Genomic DNA, 16999 nt, shown 5'->3' on the forward strand with positions numbered 1-16999 from the left:
GCTTTCAAAATGAAATCAAACAACCTGGGAGTAACTGTGAATACCTTCCACTATCAAGCTCTAAACTCTTCACCTCCCATTTGTTGTCCTTTGCTCCAATGGTTATTACATGAGTACATTTGCTATTTCCTAAAATCAGCATTTTTCATATGATTTCCCCTTATGCTCCAATTTCTGATTCCTTTTTGTCTGTTAATATTGTTTTTCAAACACAGCTTAAAAGTTATTTCTATGAGTTTCTCTTATGCAAGCATCCCTTTTTCTTATTCTTATGCACTACTGTGCCATTTCAATATTCTGCCCTGTATTATAGCTAATTATGTACATATATCTCCCCAACTAGATTAGGAAATCCCCATAAGGCAGAACCCAATCGTATTTATCTTGAAATCCCAAGAGATTGGTATAATGTATTACACCCTACAGATGCTCAAAAATGCATTATTACTTCCATAGAGGACAAGCAAAGTTTTGACAGGTGAAAGCAAATCCAGCTAGATGTAGTTCTATGTGCAGAAGCATGCATGCAGGGACAGGAATGGCTAATTCACGTGGTACCAAAGCCGGGCTGAAGCAGGTGTTGCATTGCCTTACTGCAGTGCAACTCTTGGGATTAACATGCACATACCCTCCTGTGCTGTTTTTTGGGGATGTGGGGGGTAAGCAAAACCCAGGATAGGAAGTATTTTTCCTTTTTCCCCTCTAAGAAATGCTTATTCTCAAGAAAAGGGAAGGAGAAATTCAACTCACTAACCACAGAATCTTTGTTTCCTGACTTTCAAATCAGCATTTAATTTACACCTAGCCCCCCACCCCATTACCTCAGAGAATTCACCAGGCTGTACCATGCATATACAGCAATTAAAAAAAAAACCCCTTTTGTAGCTACTTGATTATTTAACAGTAGCTTATATACTGAAAGCAAACATATATGCCAAGGCGAACCCTTGGCAGAATCTTCCTTTTTGATGAAGAAATCTAGAGGCCCATCCTAGATATGTTCACCTGGGCCTCAGCTCTTTCCAGAAGCTTTGCTTAGACCAGACCCAAACCCTGGGTCGATGCCTGTGTATCTGTCCTTACATACCTTCATAAGGAGTTTGGACATTAGCCAAAGGAACATGGCAAGACTGGAAGTCACAATTAAATGCATCCCCTTTATTTCAACATCTCAATGAGAAACTCAGCAAATCTTGATATCAAATATTCTAAGGTATATGGTTTAAAAAATACCATGTGTCTACAGCAAACAAGCAGCTTAATATTTTTATCTGTATGCCCATCAGAAATTTCAGATATAGTATGTTAAAAAATATTAGAAAAGAAAAGTGTTCTTTCCCCTCTCTACCCTACACCCACACCTCCTTATACCTCTAAAAAGTTTGCAGTGTCCAAATCCAGAATCCAAGTACAACCAGAAATGAAGAAATATGTCAATTCCCTTTGTGATTGCAAAAGAAGATCCACATAGTGAAATTATTTCCAAGTTTTGCTGGTCAATTGGCAATGAAGAATTCCATTGTTTCCACTTCACCTTGTACTTATTTCCTGTTTTATAAATCTGACTCCCATACTGGCCACTTTAATGAAACTTCTCCTTTTACTGCAGTTTTCCCTGGGGCTCCATTCATGGCCTTTTCGTCATTCCACTAATTTCTGCTATATGTTGTTCTTTTTCTGACTTCAAATATCAAAGATACACCAATTCTCAAATCTGCATGGATGCAGTCAGTCTTCTCTTGAAGACTAGGATGTAAGATACTGTGGCTTCCTCCTTGCTCACTCTGGGGTAAGCCAGCTATGTGTCAAGCCGCTCAAGCAGACCTGTGTAGAGGTACAGGTAGCGAGGATGCAGCTTCCTGTCAATAACCAGTGAGAGACTGACACCTCCCACCACCACCAAGAATGAGCCTCCTTGGCAGCAGATGCTCCCGCCCCTGTCAACCCTTCAAATGACTTCAGCCTCAGCCAACGGCTTGACTGCAACCTTATTAGAAGCCGTGGGTGACAGGCACCCAGCTAAGCTGCATCCGGACTCCTGATACACACAAACTCTGAGATAATATATGTTTGTTTTAACTAGCTGAGTTTTGGGGTAATTTATTAGGCAGCTGTACATAACAGAATATTTGAACCCCAAATTCAGGGAATAGAAGTGGTGAAAGGAAATGAACATTTTAATAGAAATTCTTCCCATTCTGCACGCCTTCTCCTACCTTTTCAGTGTTTAAAACCATCATTCACCCAGCACTCCAAACGAGAACCATGAAGCCATACTTGGCTCTCCCTACCAACCATCTCACCGAGCTGTCACTTTTTTTCTATTATCACTGAGCCCACCCTACACTTACAGCGTCCATTCAGGGCCTTTACCCTGTATTCATGCTTTCCAACTCTTCTCCTTCTCTGCAGTCTTTCCCAGTTCCATTCCATTCTTTGAACTAATGACAGCAAGAGTTTTTTCAAGCACATATCTCATCATGTTATTTACTTTGATTAAAATTCATTACCTGTTCTCACCTTGCACAGGACAAAACTTAAATGTCACAGGATGGCATGTCTGTCCCTGTCCTGTGTCTTTTTCTCTCATCTCCCATGTCCACAGCCTACAACCTGGCCACCTTTAACCTTTGTATATTGCTGCCTTCTTTTTGTGTGGAAGATCTTTTATTCTTCCCTTCTAACTCCTCATTTTTAAAAGACTCAGCTCAACCTTCATATTAGAAAAATCTGCCTTACATTTCTAATAAGAAAGGTTAAACGGCTTTCTTATCTTACTTTACTGGAGCATTTATTTACATAGATCAGTGCTGTGTCCTTCACTGGAATGCGAGCTTCTGGGAAAAAAAGAATCTATCCTTGTATCTACTTGTTCATTTATTCACATATCCAAGTTATATCTACTAAATAACGATGTGACAGGTGCTTGTGTGAGGTGTGTGTTACATGACGGTGAACCAAACAAACATGCCCCTGCCCTTTTAGGACACGTAGTCTATTCAAGAAGAAACACACTGAGTCAAGTAAACAAATAGGTACTGTGATATATAGTAAAAGAAAATGTTATGAGTGGGGACCTACTTTAGACTGTGTGAGACACAGATATACCCAAAGTTTTACTGAATTAAATACTTTCCAAGAAGTATGTATGAATTACACCCTCACCCTAGAGGTAAAAGAGGGCCAGGTCCATCACATCCTTGCTAACGCTAACACTGAGTCTGTCTTATTCTTTCTTTAAAAGAAAAAAAATGCTCATATTGTCACTGTCACTTTGTTACTTACACATTCTCAGAACTAAAAATCAAGAAAAAGAACACAAGAAATGATCAAATATATGTTTTATAAAAGGCTTAATTAAGCACAAGTAGAAAACTAAGACTAGCTTAATATATTATCAGTTACTCAAGTATATGGCTAAAATAATTTCAAAATAATCACTTGCAAGATCACATACTTTACTAAGTAAAAAGTAGTATTAAAAAAAACAAAAGTCAAGACTTTCTGGTATCTAGAAGTCTGAAGAAATCATTATCTAGTTTTTTAAAAAGAGCAAATTCCAAGGGAATCCCTGACTCTCCCTAGGTTCCCTGCCAAAAGATTCACAGCTGAAGTATTTCTGAGATATGGGAGTAGGTGACAAAGCAAAAAAAAAAAAAAACAGTCCATTAAAGGAGGCTCAATGTTTAAAAAAGGAAATAGGATCGTGAGGAAATTATATATTAAAATACATAAAACAACTTTACTAGTAGTTACTCATTAATTAAACATATTTTAGAAACGACCAAGAAGAAATCTAAACTAAACAAAACTTGGCAGTTTAAGATAAAAATACCCAACTATCACCTTTAACAGTTGGAAAAGATTTCTAGAACTCTAGAGAATTCTAGATTTCTTATATTAATATAAACTTCTTATATTAATATAAAACACATAACAATTGCAAAAACAAAGCTAATATTGTCTTGGATTTATAAATGGCGCATCTATTTCTGAAAACTTTAGTGGCATTAAACAACATGAATACAAAAAATTAAATAAGTCCATCCCTTCCTTAAGTCCAAGTTAGCTACATTAACATCAGCTGATCGTGACTTTTTCCAAATTCATTGATGTGGTCCTGAAAAATTTAAATTAATCAGTATAGATGACGAAAAAATAGCTTATGTTTTACCACACATTAGCCTTATCAGCTGAAATAAAAAGATTTTTCTGGAAAACATGATCATCTCTTTGCTTTCAGGAGTGTATTTCAGTACTCAACTGGAATTTGTGCCAAGAGACAGGGGCATTCGTCGCCAACTCTGTAACACAATAAAAGTTGTTGTTGTTTTAACAAACGATTGCCCAACAAAAAATGTGTTAGCTTGGCCCTGGCTGGTGTGGCTCAGTGGATTGAGTACCAGCCTGTGAACCCAAGGGTCGCTGGTTCTACTCCCAGTCAGGGCACATGCCTGGGTTGTGGGCCGGGTCCCCAGTTGGGGGCATGTGAGGGGCAACCAATTCACTGATGTATCTCTCACACACTGACATTTCTCTCCTTCTTTCTCCCTCCTTTCCCCTCTCTCTAAAAATAAATAAATAAAATCTTTAAAAAATTGGTGGCTTAACTTTTCAGAGGCAGGAAGCTTTTTATTTTAAATTTTAGTTTCTGCAGGGAATATCACCAAGTTTTTAAAGGTATTGACTTTACCAACCTGCAACAATCACAACCAAGGAAAATTGGGACAACTGTAGTAGAACAACAACAACAACCAGAACTGTCAGTCCTGGACAGGCAGCTCGGTTGGCTGGAGCGTCAAGTTGTGCACCAAAAGGCTGGGGTTCACTCCCTGGCTGGGGCATGTACAGGGCGCAATGGATTGATGCTTCCCATCGATATTTCTCTCTCTCCCTACCCCTCTCTCTAAAATCAATAAATGTATCCTCAGGTGAGGATTAAAAACAAAAAAACAAACAAACAAAAAGCCCCACCACCAACAAAAAACCCTGTCACAATGGGTCAGAAACAAGGTTTACATGTTGCTCAAAATGGTATTTGAGAGTGGCAAGATCTAATGTTTTGAACCATTCTCAACAGACTGGTAATATAACTCAAGTTATTAATATAACACACAACAATAAATATTGCTCTTGGAAAAAAGCAAATTATTCTATTTACAATTTTTGGAAAAGGTCTACTATAAAAATAATTTTCTTTTCTACATAGTTCCCTGCCATGATCATGTTAAAACATATCTAGATTTTCCTCAAACATCAGAAGTTAAGAGTATAGTTACTATTCCATTTTAGCTGAGACATTCCCTCACACAGCCAACAAATTTTTTCAAGGCACTCTAAGAACTCTCAAGGACACTAAAAAAAAAGTTCAACTTGTCTACTGATCTTTCAGGCATATTTCCCCCTAAACATTTCCAAACTGAACATTGTTATAACTGTTTCTCCTTCATTTTCCATGGTAGAGTCCTTAAGTTATTTTTCTTTTATTTGGAGCCACTCCTTCATTTTCAACTTGCTGAGCAGGCAGGCTTTTGGTTTCCATGGCAACTGGATTCCTGCGGCTGTGTGTAGGCATTCTTGTTCCACTAATCTAAGAGATGAAGCAAAGAAGAGAAAATAGTTTAACATGTTTACAACATATTTATATACAGTTAACTCTGTATTATTACCACATGCATTACTTTCTTTGTAAATGGTCCTCTATATATTTTTAATCCCTAGCCACCTGGCTGCTTCTAAATAAGCTTTAATTTGACACAGTTTTAAAATACTAAATTTTCAAGTAACAATCAGGAAAGGGGACAGATGAAAGTAGATGAAGAGAAGCTAAGGGGAAACCACTCTCTGTGTTAAATTTGGAAGAGGTCGAAATGTTAAATTAGAAAATGAGGGAATCACAGGCCTTTTAAGCAATGTGTCTGCAGTGACAAAGCTGAAGGGCAGGAAAGAGGAAGAAATGAAAACTGACAGGAGGCAAAGGAACTTCACGAAGGTCAGACCTGGTAAAGAGGAAGGAGAAATTACAAAGTGGAGAAAGCAAGATAAACAGAAGAGTACAGAGAGGAGGGGAAAAGAGTAAATGTGGAAGAGATGTAAAAGAGAAAAGAGCCCAAGCAAGGAGGGAAAAACTAAAGAGCTGAGAGAAGATAAGAAAGAAAGAGAGAGAGAGGGAGGGAGGGAAGGAGGAAGAAGAAAAGAAAAGAGAATTAGAAAGGAGACTACAAGGATGAAAAAGAGAAAGAAGGGAAGGAAACGGGGAAAGAAACTTAGCTGGGGTGCTGGTTCTACCTTAATGTCTACTCATCCTCACTTTCTAGCTCACACTGTCTAAGGAAGAGAGAAGGTACATTCTTAAGATACAATCCCTTGCTAACTACAGACATGCCGAAGATGAGATCTGGAAATGCTGTCATTACCTTGGCCACTGAGAGAGCATAAAGTTTTAAAATGGGTTAATAGAGAAAGCCAGGCCTCACCAAGAAGGACCGAAACTTTACAGCCTGATACCACTTCCCCAGAAGCTGTCCATATCTGCCTCTACTTTCCCTAGCCACCCTGTACCATTCATGTCCTGTCCAGTGAACTCTAGACCTTGGACTGATGGGTGTTGCTGTAACTCCAAGCACTCTCTCCCATATTCCTAATACAACAGGCAGATTACTAGCATTGCTCTCAAGGAATACTGGCTCACTGAGAATGAATCAGACTCCAGCTTCTCTCACTTAATACCTTGTCCCTTTAGGGGAACTTTTGGGTTTACCATTAGATGACTAGAAAGGACAATCTTGAGATGAGAGTTGAGTCTGTCAGTCAGTCCGTCTGAATGTGATCAACTTTTGTAACATACCGATCAGAAAAGTGCTGTGGGTTTTAGATGATCTAGGCCACTCCCCACGCAGTAGGTATTCACTACAAAAGTATACCGACCACAATGACTGTATCTACTATATATCACTATACCTACTATATACCAGAATGCAAGCAAGCATTCTGAAATGTCCACTGTAAGACTGTGTGTGTGATGAATGTTTGTTACAGAAATGTTGAAGGAGAAAAGGGATAGGCACAGAGCCACTGCAAAAGGACTGGAAGCAGAAGTGAGGAGTAGCACAGAAAGCAAATGGGATCCCACTATTAAGCTCTGTTCTGTGAAGGAGGAGGCAGAGGTAGCCTCTACTGGGACACTCTCAGGGTTCTGGTGCCCAAGGAACTACACAAAGATAAGACACCAATTCTAGTGGACTAGAAACTAAGGGATTACATTAGAGGCAGAAACATTTGTTATATGAGTTTTTATAGCATGAAATATATAGATGATTTCTGTTTCACATAGTGCCTTACTTTCCCAAGCTTCCTGAAGCATTGGTCTTCTCCTATTGCTGCTAAGGTTAGAATCCCTATCTCTGCTTATCTTGGTTGGACTAGAAAGTCCCATTCCTATGGCCTAACTAGGAGGAAATAGGGAGGAAGGTGAAGTAATTCCCACCAAATGTAGGGCTAGATTGTAGGGCAGTATGTCAGAGATCACCAACAACTTTTCATGGGCTTGGAGAAAATATCAAACCAAGGATTAATTATCTAATTTCTACTGTACTTAATGCTAGGCTATATGACAACTAGGTCCTGAATAATCTAAGTATTTGTCCCTGAATGCATGAATTATCTTAAAAAACACACATGAGTGAAGTTCTCAGTAGTATATATATATATAACTGAATTGTTTAACTTTGTATTTATGTGGTCAAACCCTACATATATAGAATGAGTCTCATCCAGCTATGAGACTGCTGACTCTCACCAAAAAGGAGTGAGCCACTCCACAGAGAATTATGTTAGAGGTGAGAAACTATAAACAGAGTTTATAAATTAAAAAGAATTCATTATTCTAGAATGAACACAAACCCTTTAAAAAGAGTTTTCTGTTATTATTTTTAGATTAGCTAAGAAAATTGTGCCTTAGAAGGTTATAAGAATCACAACTTATATTAAATGTAAACTGGAAATAGGCAACCAAAACATTAGACAAAATGGTTTAAAATGCTAAGAACTTTCTCCATTCTTTCATTCATAGCAACTAGTTAATAACATTTATATATTTTCTTAGACAAAGTTAACTAAGAATGTGCAAGGAGTTTTCATTTCTAAAAGGATCCTCCCAAATAGTGACATTAAAAAACTAAAAAAAAATATTTAAAAAAACCTAGTCACTAAATTATCTTAGAAACTTCAGCATTTGCATTCCAGCTGTTTCTCAAAGGACTTGAGTACATTTGCTCAAGGTGAAAGAAAAAAAGAGCAGAGAAACACCCACACAGTCCACATGTGACACGTTCTGGGTGCACATGTTGGGAAGACTACAGACTTAGACAATGATTTTGACTCAAAGATTTTTGGCAGCAGGGAAGGAAAATACATTGTTTTCTTGTTTCCTGAACATTTAGATTCTGATTTGTAGGGATCAAAACTTTTACTACAGCTGAACTCAATTTGGAGTTTCTTCCATGCTGTAAAGAACAAGTGACACGATGAAGGGTATTTCTTAGTCATGGCCTTACAGGAAGTTTCAGACAGAGGAAACACATCCAGCTGGTATTTCTGGGAAGGATTCTATAAAGAGACTAACATTTATTATAACTGAATAAATACTGAGTTATATAATACTTAGCAAAACACAATATAGTGTTTAATATTTTATTGTACTTTTAATAAGCACTGCATTCCCTAATCACTGATGCTAGTTTTTATATTTTCCTATAGCCTACTTATCAATTTTAATTGTATCATAATTTTATTGTATGTATTCTTTTGCAAACTGCCTCAAATATTTAATGAAATAGAGCATTATCATAAAAAAATTACCAAACTTTGCTTTTCATAGGAACAAAGGACTTAACTATGGGGATGCTTCTTCACTCATGCGCCCACTGGGCAAGCTAGAACAACTTTCATTAGCTGACTTATAAAGCTTACAAAAAATAGAAAGTTCCACTGACATAGCAACTAAACTCAGGAGAGCATACAACTTTATCTATCCTACGAATATTGCTTTTACAATGACATTATGATTGATATGGTGAATGTGGACATCAAGTTGAAATAGTATATAGCCAGTGAAATAGGTTAATAATAAACAACCCAATGGCACATTTAATTAAAAAAAAAGATCTTACCTTTTGTTGTGCTGTGGGACCTAGTGACTTAGGTGGAAAAGTACAAGGTATTCTTCCATGATGGATATGATACGGTAATAACAGACTGGGATCTAATGGAACCCAGGGAACTGAGAGACTGGAAGGGACACCAGGGAGGCTGCAATGTGTTTTATGTAAATTGTATGTTGTCCTAGTGACTTTTCCATCAGAGGTCTTGTAGATCAGGAGTGAAGAATCTTCTGCTGCATGAGACAACAAGTAGGAACCCTCCTGCAAGCTAAATCCACACAATGAAACTCAACTCAGTGTGTCAACTTCAACAGCATTTTCTTAATCATGAACTATGAGTAAAATCAAAAACAGTACGGAAATGGGATACCACCTCTAAAAATAATTTTATGATCAAATTAGATTCAAGAAGTCTTTTAAACTATTTTCATGTCTTTAAGGCAACTAATTTTCATTCTTATTCCAAAGTTCAGGATATATGAGTATTTTATTTTTACTGTCAGTATCAGCCAATTTGTAAGTTTTCAATTATTTAATGGGAAACAAATAGTCTGCCTAACTGTCTAATCATGGACAACACACACTTATACTTTGAAAAGGCACACTTTTATACTGATGACGGCACACTTAGTCTGCCGTCATTTGTTACAGTGGCAACAGGAAATCACCGTAATTTGCCTCATAGAAAAGTGTAAATGACATTATTTTTTAGTTTATTTTCATAATTTCAACTTTGACACAGAAAAATACATCTTACATTTCTAGGTTATATTCTATCTATTCCTAATAGCATATATTCACAGTTTCCATGAATTTTCATCAAAGAAAATAAAAAATATCAATGAAACTATTAAAAAAATACTTACCTACTTAATTTCTTTAGAATGTGTTGGAGGATATTAAATAAACTTGAAATCCTATAAAATAGAAGACATTCATGTAAAATTAAACAACAAAAGACCCCTTACTTTTTAACAGTTACAGTTCTATAGGAAGAGAAGTGCCCTCCATAACAACAACAAAAATAGGTGAGACAGTGTAAAACACAGGACACCAAAATGCATCCCCAATTCAATTAAATTATAATATTTATTTAATTTTTGCCATTTTCTGAGCTTCCTTCAAAATCAGGTATTGGATTGTATGAGAGCACAAAATAAACCTTACTTGAGTGCCGAAACCTTTTCTTTTAATTCTTCTGAGGTAATTTCTTCTAGCAGGAAAAGCTTTGAAGTAAATGCATCGATATGACCTAAAGTAAAATATCAAACTTGAAAACAATTGCAGCAATTAAAAAGTAAAACAAAACCAAAAACAAGTTACCTAGTCTCTTTAAAGATGTTTTTATAAAGCTGTAATAACTATAAATGAACTTTACATTCCAAAAGAGGAGTTTTAAGTTTATTAAGTAAAGCTGTTTTTAAAATGACCTAAAAAGTCAGATTACAAAAGATGTATTATTTCTAAAAAATGTGCCGAATGTAGAAAAGGTTATATATCAATACACCCCTAAGCCCACAATTTAAAAATAACAACTTAAAATATTGGTATTTCTAATTGATATGAAAGTTGAATTTTTATGGAGATTAAATTTTTAGAGAAATATACACCTATTATCAAAGTAACCAGATAAAGTCAAATTTCATTTGGGCATGTTCTATACATCTCTAAGACATACTTGGTTCAGATAAAAATTAGATTGTAAAAGCCAGCTTATTCACAGTACCAAATATATGAAAACACCTAAGTGTCCCTCAACAGATGAATGGATAAAGATGCAGGATGTATATACAATGGCATATTCTTCCTCCATGACAAAGAAGGAAATTCTGCTATTTATGACCAAAGAGATAGAACCTGAGGACATTATGCTAAGTGAAATGAGTCAGACTAGGATAAATACTGCATGGTATCACTCATACAGGAAATCTAAATAAAAAAAAACAAACATCTCATAGAGAGTAGAAAAGTGATTCTCCCAGATAGGGGGATGAGGAAAATAGTTACATGTTGGTAAAATGGTACAACTTTCACCTATAAGAAAAATAAGGTCCGAGGATCTAATGTATAAATGGCGATTATAGTTGATAGCACAGTATTATATAATTAAAATTTGGCAGAGCGGAACCAAAATGTTCTCATCAAAAAAATAAAAATATAAATATGTAAGGTGATATGTCAATTAAGTATATATGGGAGAAATCATTTCACGATGTCTACATATATGAATTTACCACAAAGTATAGTTTAAATATCTTACTATTTTGTCAATTACAACCCAATAAAGCTGAAAATATCTGACTTATTTTTAGTTAAGGCAGACCATGAGATTTCTTGTGGTTAAATATAAAATCAAAATAGTCTGCTCAAAGTTTTACTTTCTTACAAATGTGACATAACTGTGAAATTCCAAAAACCAAAATGACAAATTCTCAAAATGATGCTTCTACTTTAAAAAGTAATGTGTATGTTCCATGACAAAACAGGCTGAGACACAACACCGAGACCCTCAAATGTTCTAAGGATATAAAAGCCCTGAGTTAAACCTTAGATCAGTACAAAAACCATGTTTCAGCACCATGGTTAAAAACATCAATTTGCTTTTTATAAGTGTAACTCTCACTAATGCTGAAAATAATACCGCTTTTGTTTTTACTTTTTTAACTTTCAATATTTAGTTATGAAAACACGTTACCTGAAAAGCCAATGCCAATCATTAAGACAATAAAAAATGCACACAACTAGTATCTCATTTTCATACCTAGCCCTCTTTCATTTCATTTGCTTCATGCTAATAAAAAGAATTAGAAACATTTTTACCAGATACTTTTCTTCTAAGACAACAAATCTATTTTTCCCATACTACTTGTTATTTTCTATGCTAAGTTTTAGTTTCACCTTTGCATTTCTAACACTCATCATAGAATGACATTTCTAATAACGAAGATATTTTAATGGTTTAATAACTGTAGAAAGGGAACATTAAATATAATAAAGTCTTTTTAGACCTTTACTAAATTTGACTTTGAAGAGACTAACAGTTCTTACCTTTTTAAGAAATCTTAATTCAAAGTATGTATTAAAGTGTACATCAAATATGGTCAGTCAAAAATAACTACACCGAGAATTCCATACTAAGCGTTATGAGGGCCTAGCCTGTCTCCTACACTCCCTCCCTGTTGCAAAATTTTCCTTAAATTAAAAGAGTAATATAACAACATTGAAAAAAAACTTAACACCCACAGATGCTTTAAAAATAGCATTTCAGCCCCAGCTGGTGTTGCTCAGTGGTTTGAGTGCTGGCCTGCAAACTGAAAAGTCACCAGTTGGACTCCCAGTCAGGGCGTAGGCCTGGGTTGCAGGCCAAGTCCCCAGTTGGGGGCATGTGAGAGGTAACTGATCAATGTATCTCTCACACATTGATGGTTCTCTCCCTCTCTTTCTCCCTCCCTTCCCCTCTCTCTAAAAATGAATAAATAAAATCTTTTTAAGAAATAGCCGTTCAAAACATATTAACCCATACACAAACCTCCCAGAGAAAACAGAACCACACATCCATACAATGTAAGTTTCTCACCAAACAGTTGTCAAAGAAACCAAGTACACCATCCCATTACAGTAAAATGAATTGCTTTAAGTGGGTAAGACTGTTGAGGACAAACAGCACACAGGATAATGATTACTTAGAACTTTTAAGAATACTTTAGATGAAGTAAGCCATATAGATGATGGCAGTTTTATATGCTAAACTGTACATTAAAAAAACCTTTAAACTTCATTATTTGCAGATGACATGATACTATATAGAAAGAACCCTAACAATTTCACCAAAAGACTACTAGAAGTGATAAATGAATTCAGTAAAGTAGGATACAAAATTATTCAGAAATTGATTGTATATACTAATAATGAACTATCAGAAAGAGAAATAAGAAACAATCTCACTTACAGTTGTAACAACAACAAAAAAAGATACCTAGGAATAAATTTAACCAAGGAGCTAAAAGACCAGTGGAAAATTTTGATGCTAAAGAAAGAAACTGAAGAAGATACAAATAAGCGGAAGCATGTATCATGTCTGTGAATAGGAAGAATTAACACCATTAAAATGTCCATGCTACCCAAAGAAATCTACAGATTCAGTGGAATCCCTATTAAAATACCAAATGCATTTTTCACAGAACTATTGCTGAACAAATCATCCTAAAATTTATATGGAACCACAAAAGACCCCAGACAGCTTCAGCAATCTTGAGAAAGAAGACCAATGTTGGAGGTATTGCACAACTGATATCAAACTATACTACAGTGCCACAGTAATCAAAACAACATGGTATTGGCATAAAAACACACATATAGATCAGTAGAACCAAATAGAGAGCCCAGACATAAACCCACACCTGTATGGTCAATTAATATTTGACAAAGGAGGCAACAACATGTAGTGGGATAAAGACTATTGAATAAATGGGTGTTGGGAAAATTGGACATATTCATGCAAAAAAAAAAAAAGAAAAGAAAAGAAAATAGACTGCCTTCTTACACCATGTACAAAAATAAACTGAAAATGGATCAAAGACTTCATTATAAGACTCAAAACCATAAAATTCCTAGAAAACATAGGCAGTAAAATCTCCCATATTTCTTGTAGCAATATTTTTTCTGGTATTTCTCCTTGGGCAAGGAAAACAAAAGAAAAATTAATAAACAGTATTACTTCAAACTAAAAAAAAGTTTTGCCCAGCAAAGGAAACCACCAACAAAGCCAAAAGACAACTGAATGGGAGAACATATATTTGTCAGTGATACATCGGATAAGGGGTTAATATACAAAATTTAGAAGAACTCAGACAATTTAATACCAGAAAAATAAACAACCTATTTAAAAAGTAGCAGAAAACCTAAATAAATACTTCTCTAAGGAAGACATACAGATGGTCAATGGAGATATGAAAAGATGCTCAATGTCACTAATCATCAGAGAAGTGCAAATCAAAACCACAATGAGACACCACCCCACATCTACCAGAATGGCTCTCATCAACAAATTAACAAACAACAAGTGTTGGTGAGGATGTGGAGAAAAGGAACCCTAGTGCACTGTTGGGGGGAACACAGACTGGTGCAGCCACTATGGAAAATAGTATGAAGTTTCCTCTAAAAATTATAAATGATACTGCTTTATGACTCAGAGATTCCACTTCTGGGAATAAACCTGAAGAAACCTGAAACAATGATTTGAAAGAATATATGCACCCCTATGTTCACTGTGGCATTATTTATAATAGCCAAGACATGGACGCAACCCAAGTGCCCATCAACAGATGAGTGGATAAAAAAACTGTGGTATATGTATACAATTGAATATTACTAAGACATAAAAAAAGAATGAAATATTACCTTTTGTGATAGCATGAATGGACTTAGAGGGTATTTTATGCTAAATGAAATAAGTCAGACAGAGGAAGACAATAATATAATTTTATTTATATGTATAATCTAATTATTAAAATATACAAAGTAGAAATAGACAAGAGAACAGGCTGACAGCTGGCAGAAGGCAGAGGGTTTGGGGGCTGGGTGAAAGTGGTGAAGGCATGAAACAGCATGAATTGGTAGTTACAGAACAGTCACAGAGATGTATATTATAGCATAGGGAATACAGCCAATAATACCATGATAACTATGCACGGGGTCAGATGGTACCTGAAGCAGCAGAGGTACTACTCTGTAAAGTACATGATTTTCTAATTACTTTGCTGTACACTAAAACTAATAGAGAATATTACTTGAACAATGATTAAAATAAAATTAAAAAAATATTATGTAAAAAAAACTAATAGAGAATAATACTGAATGTAAACTGTAATTAAAACATAAAAAGTTAAATTAAATAAAAATTATTGCAATTCCCAATTTACAGATGAGGCAGTACCAGATAAAGTACTAGAAAGGACAGTGGTCTTCCTGACACTATGGTGACACATAAAGCTGAATTCCTTTGAGCGAACTGTTCATCTATGCCATTATATTACTGTTTAAAAAAACCTTAAATGTTTTAGTTGTGAATATCTATTCTCTGTCAGTACTTTAAATTAAAGAAGATTTCAGTGATAAGTTTCCCTTTGGTCCTTTCCTAAAGTGGATGTGTATGGCAACTGCTTGGTATGTGGGTGGACTGTTGGTATGTTTTGTGGCTAGAGACATGTCGAAGAACACTGAAACTGCAGTCACGGGTCAAAAACTGCTACAATGAGCTTCTGTGATATGAAGGGTGAAGGGGGCTAGAGTACCACCAAGTAGTGCATTTAGCACTTCCTTTTTGAGCTAAGCAGAGAGGATGAATCAATGATCTTATTAATACTTTTATAGAATATGAAGACAAAATATTGGTTAACTAAAATACGGAAAAAATTTTTCCAGTATGTAACCTTTTTTGAATAAGCAAGAAAAACACACTCATAACATTGATTATATACAAGGAATTATGTTAAGCACTACAAGAATATAAAGTTTCATTAGATTCTTAAACTGATTACTGTTCAGCGGGAAGACAGGAAAGGTGTAAAACATAACAATGAAGTAGAAAGCAAGCAACAAGTAACAAGAGCAGTGAAAAAAAGACAGTGCACTCAGAGATCAGAGGCCGAAAATGGCTTAATGGAGGAGCAACTTCGGATGGCTGGGATCGATTCAAGATTTGTGGCATTAGGCATATTCCACTGGAAGGGAACAATATCAATAATGATTAGTTATTCTCTGGGTGAAGTACGTTAACAGTACACGAACCCAGCTAAACAAATTAAATCCCTGCCTAACTATGCACCCCCAAAGACAACAAAGCAAAAACAAAGTAAAAAAATGTCATCAATATGTGAGATTTTGAAAATGTCATCATAATTTTAAAGACATTTCAAAATATATGCTTAAAGCAAAAAGTACTTTTAAAGAAGTTCATTAGAAAACATCTATATTTCTAGTTAATTATATTGTTAAAGATTATATTTTAAAAATAAAATAATATTGTTGACATTCACATACAACTAAATAGATAGGGAATAAGAGGTAAATCAAAATATTAGATATTGCTAGTCCCACACTACCATTCAACTCTGGAGTATGAATGGTGTTTTAATAGAAAGGAATGTTAACAAAGTCACAAATCTGAAAACAAAAAGTATAGGGTAGACATTTACAATTGAATTAAGAAGCATGTATTGACTTCCGGGCAAGACGGAGGCACAGGTAAACACAGCTCTCCTCCTCACATGCCACATCAAAATGACAACTAAACTACAGAACAACCATCACTCAGAACCTTCAGAAATCAAGCTGAATAGAAGTCCGACAACTATGAAGAAGGATTAAGAAGTACAAATAGGTAGTTACAGAATAGCCATAGGGGTATAAAATATAGCATAGGAAATGGAGTAGCCAAAGAACTTACATGCATGGCCCATGTACATGAACAATAGTACAGGGAGGGAGTGGGGGGTACTGGGTGGAGGGGTGCATAGGGGGAAAACTGGGACAAACTGTAACAGCATACTCAATAAAATATAATATTAAAAAGGTAAAAACTGTATTTTGCTGTGTATAATGTGCACTATTTTTGTCCAAATTTTTGAGGGAAAAATAAGGATGCACATTATACATGGGTAGTACTATTTCCATATCACTATAAATGCTTTTAATTCTTTTATTTATGCTTATGCATTAAAAGTGTAACTCTAGAAAACAATAATAATATCTGTATGCAAAATAATACCCTGGAATATGATGATTGGTTTTGTTTCTAAATTTAAATAAATAAAAAACTGAATAAAAATATTTAAAAC

At 35.3% G+C, this 16999-nt stretch overlaps 1 protein-coding gene across 9 annotated transcripts in view; it reads right to left on the reverse strand.

Annotated features, from left to right (window-relative positions):
- Positions 1–1162: 1162 nt before the first annotated feature.
- The window catches only part of ICE2 (interactor of little elongation complex ELL subunit 2), a 60728-nt gene continuing 44891 nt past the window's right edge, over positions 1163–16999 (reverse strand). For all 9 annotated transcript variants that reach the window (XM_045822824.1, XM_045822819.1, XM_045822821.1 and 6 more), the window contains 4 exons: positions 10329–10413; positions 10028–10078; positions 9171–9429; positions 1163–5590 (listed from right to left, as the gene is read on the reverse strand). In XM_045822824.1, coding sequence (XP_045678780.1) covers positions 5468–5590; positions 9171–9429; positions 10028–10078; positions 10329–10413 — 518 coding nt within the window. In that variant the 3' untranslated portion in view covers positions 1163–5467. The remainder of the gene's footprint in view (positions 5591–9170; positions 9430–10027; positions 10079–10328; positions 10414–16999) is intronic.

The sequence above is a fragment of the Phyllostomus hastatus genome, unplaced genomic scaffold (genome assembly GCF_019186645.2).
Source record: "Phyllostomus hastatus isolate PE091 unplaced genomic scaffold, TTU_PhHast_1.1 phas_scaffold_501, whole genome shotgun sequence".
NCBI lineage: Eukaryota > Metazoa > Chordata > Mammalia > Chiroptera > Phyllostomidae > Phyllostomus > Phyllostomus hastatus.